The 4,856-nt window shown below is 55.3% G+C and overlaps 1 protein-coding gene across 3 annotated transcripts in view; it reads left to right on the top strand.

Annotated features, from left to right (window-relative positions):
• The first annotated feature begins 678 nt into the window (after positions 1 to 678).
• Positions 679 to 4,856, top strand: part of RAD23A (RAD23 nucleotide excision repair protein A) — a 5,842-nt gene continuing 1,664 nt past the window's right edge. For 2 of the 3 annotated variants that reach the window (XM_007469088.1, XM_007469086.1), the window contains exons 1-7: positions 751 to 822; positions 2,161 to 2,322; positions 2,491 to 2,672; positions 2,812 to 2,867; positions 3,001 to 3,128; positions 3,385 to 3,463; positions 3,584 to 3,717. In XM_007469088.1, the coding sequence (XP_007469150.1) occupies positions 751 to 822; positions 2,161 to 2,322; positions 2,491 to 2,672; positions 2,812 to 2,867; positions 3,001 to 3,128; positions 3,385 to 3,463; positions 3,584 to 3,717 (813 nt within the window). Of the gene's footprint in view, positions 823 to 2,160; positions 2,323 to 2,490; positions 2,673 to 2,811; positions 2,868 to 3,000; positions 3,129 to 3,384; positions 3,464 to 3,583; positions 3,718 to 4,856 lie in introns of all 3 variants that reach the window. The other variant, XM_007469087.1, reaches the window with a different exon arrangement.

The raw sequence follows: 4,856 nt of genomic DNA, 5'->3' as shown, positions 1-4,856 counted from the left end.
AGGGAAGCCTTGAAAGTTACATCTTGCTTAAAAACTTTGGGGTCAGACTCGGGGTAGCTGGGTGAACAAAGTGACAGGGAAGGAGCAGCAGAGACGTGGGGAGACCCAGGAGCTAGAACAGATTCATTCCAAAAATCCAGCTCTTCCCTCAGGAATGGATGGGACCACAAAATGGCCTCAGTGTCCCCAGTTCCTTGGCCAAATGTGTTTACAGAGTTTTCATTTAATTGTTGGTGACCTTTCAAGTATCCTTTGTAGTTCTTTCAGGGCTTGACAGGCTTCCTGTCAGGGTAGCCAGACCAGAATAAAACTCATTTGGAACGAGCAAAAAAACACGAACATTTTATGGAAGAAGTAAAAGTATAACAAGTACTTGAAGAGTTCAACGTCAACAAATAAATGAAACTCGTAGGCTTGCAACTGGGGACGTCGGAGCCATTTTGTGGCCGCATGACGTCACCGCTAACGGGCATGGCGTCACTCGCAGGAAGCCACGTGATGGTTGAGCGAGAAGCCCCCCCACCCCCGGAGCAGAGTTTAGTCTGCGCATGCCTGGCTCGAGGCCGCTCTCCTGTGCATGCTCACGAAGGCAAAGGGGGCGCGCTCAGCACACGTGCTGCGGTGGTCGGCGCGCGCACCGCCTGCCCCGGAAGCGGTCTGCTTACGGCGCGGCTGGGCGCTAAGATGGCGGCGGCGTGAGTTGCATGTCGTGTGAGGATCCCGGGGCCGCCGCGTCGCTCGGGCCCCACCATGGCCGTCACGATCACGCTCAAAACGCTGCAGCAGCAGACCTTCAAGATCCGCATGGAGCCTGATGAGACGGTGCGAGCCAGGCCGGAGCCCGGGAGCGGGAGCGACGGGTGCCGGGGATGGGGTGGGGGCGGGGAGGCCGGGATCCTGACAAGAGAGGCGGGGAAGACGGCGCGGCGCCGGGCAGTGCCCATTCTCCCAACGGGCCTGACTTTCCCAGATACCCTGATGGTCCCCGGCTCAGCCCCTGGTGGCTCGGACGGAGCTCTTGGATCTCTCTCCAGGCGAGGCTCCACCCCCGGGGCGCCCGCCAGGCCCCGGGTCCAATGTCAGTGTCTTCGCGGGGCGCGGGAGCCGCGGGCTCGGATTCCCGGCCGGCCTGCTCTGGGATGGGCCCTCCGAGTTCCCGGCTTTGTAGGCTTCTCCTCGGGACATTGGTGGCCGAATCTGGGAGTAGTGACCAGGAGATGCCGGGCCGGGTGATGACAGCAACGACGATAATAAACGGTCTTGAGTTTCAGTGGTCCGTGTTTGTTCTTCACCAGTCGCTGCGCGTTTTTATGTTATCTTACTACATCTGCGAAGTAGGCTTGTCATTTGGGGACTCTGAGTCTCCCCACTTCACAGATGCGGAAACTTGGATTAAAGAACTTCGGTATAGTTGCATATGCACAAAGCAAGTCATGGCAGAGCGGTTTCAATTCGGAATTGCCTCAAGTGAGAGCCCACGATCTAAACATGATGCTGTCCTTTTAGCTGAAAAGAGACTTAGGACCTAACAAACATATGTACTTGGCACTTTTTGCACAATTTCCCCCACGAGGGAGACATTGAAGTTCACTTTTTGTAGAAAAGGAAACAGACTCAGATTTTTTGACCAGCCTAACTTTTTGATTTGGGGCAAGTTGGTTAATCTCTCTGTACTTCCGTTTTTCTCAAATATAAAATGAGGCTAATGGTAACTGTTTCACTCAGTTAATATGAGGCTTTAAACTTGTGACCCGTGTACGTTTACAATAGCGGTGTCAACTTAGGATTCTCTTAGTAAAGGTCACTCTCAGCAGCGTGGAGTGAGGAATGGTCCTATCTCCCGTTTATTTTGATTTGCGTTTCATCATGTTTACATCATCTGAAATATGTGTTTTTTCTTCTCCCAAATAAATGTCATCTCTATGAGAACAGGGACTTGTGTTGAGTTTTGTTCTCTGCTGTATCGTCAGTGTCTAAAACTGCACCTGGCACATATCAGGTGTTCAGCAAATATTCTGTTTAATGGTGGAATGGTCTAGTATGCTAGATTATGAAGCTTAGCTTCTCAGCCATCAGGGCATGCAGCCTCCCCCCTGCCCCCAAACTAGAAGGGAAGAGAGAATCTCGGGGTTTGCAGTGACTGTCTACCCCTTCCTCCAGGTGAAGGTGCTGAAGGAGAAGATAGAAGCTGAGAAGGGTCGTGATGCTTTCCCCGTGGCTGGACAGAAACTCATCTATGCTGGCAAGATCCTGAGCGATGACGTCCCCATCAAGGACTATCACATCGATGAGAAGAACTTTGTGGTCGTCATGGTGACCAAGGTGGGTGATGTATGCTGGTTGGGAGGATGGGTGGATTAGCCTGGGAGCTGGCAAAGAGCATGTGTGCCCAAGAGAGATTAGCCATGAACAGGGTGGGGCTGAGATGTGGAAGGATGTAGGGGCTAGATAGAGTTACTGATGCCTGCTCCCTTTTTCTGGGTGTCACAGGCCAAAACTAGCCCAGGCACCTCAGTACCCCCAGAGGCTTCACCCACTGCTGCCCCGGAGTCTTCCACATCTTTCCCATCGGCCCCTGCCTCAGGCATGTCCAATCCCCCACCTACCGCCAGAGAGGACAAGAGCCCATCGGAGGAATCAGCCCCCACGACCTCCCCGGAGTCTGTGTCCGGGTAAGGCAGGGAGCAGCAGCCCCAGATTGGGCCCTGTCTTTCCGGCACATTTCAGTGCCCACGTTCGTGGTTCCACACACCTTGGGGGAGGGCAAGCCACCAGAAGCCAGGGTCCGATTTCTCTCTCTTGAATTTGCAGCTCTGTTCCCTCTTCAGGTAGCAGCGGGCGAGAGGAAGACGCGGCCTCCACGCTAGGTGGGTGGGTGGTCCCCAGAGCGAAAATGACTGGGTGCCCCAGCCATCAGCTGGGCCTTGTGGGGGTGTGGGAGGGCCTGGGAGCTGTCCTTCCCTGTCCTTGGTGACCCACCTTTTGCCACTCCCTCCATAGTGACTGGCTCTGAGTACGAGACGATGCTGACGGAGATCATGTCCATGGGCTACGAGCGGGAGCGGGTCGTGGCTGCCCTGAGGGCCAGCTACAACAATCCCCACCGGGCCGTGGAGTACCTACTCACGGTGAGGTGGGGCTGCTGCTGCCTGGGGAGTCCTCAAGGGAGCATGCAGGCTTCGGTGCCCTGATGGCTGGTCAAAATCTGCCCCCAAAAGCCTTTGGGTTATGGTTCTAGCCAGGAAAGACCTCCTGCAGGAGCCTGGACAGGGGTGGACCTGTGGAGGGCAGAGCAGAGGCTTCACGTGTCTCCCGCCAGGGCTGAGTATGCAGGAAGGAGGCAGTGGGCAGTCTATGCTTTGAACTAAATAGGACCCCTGACAGGGAATTCCTGGGAGCCCCGAGCCTGAACACGGTTCTGTCCAGGAGAGCCAAGTACCCGAGCAGCCAGCCACAGAAGCAGGTGAGTGGATTGGGAGGTGTGCATGTGGGGTGTCTGCTGTCGAGGCACCTGACTCATCCCAACCCCCCGTACTTCAGGGAGCCCAGGGTGGTATCTGACCGCACCCTTTCCTCCTGCCAGCAGGAGAGAACCCTTTGGAATTCCTGCGGGATCAGCCCCAGTTCCAGAACATGCGGCAGGTGATTCAGCAGAACCCGGCGCTGCTGCCAGCCCTGCTTCAACAGCTGGGCCAGGAGAACCCCCAGCTTTTACAGGTACAGGCCTGGGGGCAGAGGGAGTCAGTGCAGGTACCATCTCCCTTCTCCTGTGGGTACCACAGCCCCCGAGAGTGAGCCTGGCCCAGCGTGGTATGTAGGCATCTCTATGCTTGGAAAGCAGGACTAACGACAGCCTTCTGCTGTTCCGTGCGACCTAATGACCTACGTGGTTTCATGTAATTCTCTCAAACACTCTGAAAGGTGTGGGTGCTACTGTCATCTCCACTCCATGGAGGAAGATGTCAGAGGCTTGGAGCAGCCTGGCAACTGGTGGAGTGTGTGTCTGCCTCCAGTCTCTGGATCCTGTGCTCTGGCTCCACTCCGCGTTTAGCTGTTGCTTCCTGAATGTCCGTAGGGTTGTATGGCAGCACCCAGGACTGCTGTGCCCTAGTTGGTTTTGGGACCACCGTGCTCAGCAAGGCTCCATCCTGTCCTTGAAGGTTCCTAGGCGGAGGGGCAGTGGCCCCTGGGTGTGACAGGGTCTCCTGGGTCCTCTGTGAAAACCTGCCTCTCCTGGTTCAGGCGTCTGCTGCTTCTACCGCCGACTTTTCAGTCTCCTGTGCTGAGTCCCGCTCACCTCCAGATGTTGGAGGGCCAGGGCTGCGCATCTCCATTTATCTGCAGTCAGTCCTGGGGCTTTCAGTCTGTGGCGACCCTTAAATCCATAAGACCAGTCTGGACCCTCTGGATGCCATGTTCTCCTGTGACTGACTTGATACCTCCATGAAAATGCTTTCTAGATATCCAAGACCAGAACAGATCCTCCCAGCCCTCCATAACCCCACAAGGACCTGGGGTTGCTTGAGCCCCAGGCACTGGGGGCCTGCTGGGGTTGTCTCTCACCTGTCCTCTCTGCTCTACTTCCAGAACATCTCACTCAGCCCAGCCCTGCACTCCATCTCTGTGGCTGCCACCTCATCTTCTCCCAGGTCCCCTGGCAGCCACCACCCAGTTCTCTGCATCTGCACAACCCCCATGGTCCATTCTCCACTAGGAGCCAGATTCCTGAAAAAGCACTTTTTCCTTTGATGTGTAAATTTTCAGATGTACATAAAAATAGAGGCATATTAGAACCCCCAGATATGCAACACCCAGATGAGTTAATCTTTTTTAAAGGTACACAGATGTCTTTCCCT

The sequence above is a fragment of the Lipotes vexillifer genome, unplaced genomic scaffold, assembly GCF_000442215.2.
Source record: "Lipotes vexillifer unplaced genomic scaffold, Lipotes_vexillifer_v1.1 scaffold1699, whole genome shotgun sequence".
Taxonomy (NCBI): Eukaryota; Metazoa; Chordata; class Mammalia; order Artiodactyla; family Lipotidae; genus Lipotes; species Lipotes vexillifer.
Note: the sequence above shows the minus strand (reverse complement) of the source record. Positions and strands in the feature narration are given on the sequence as shown.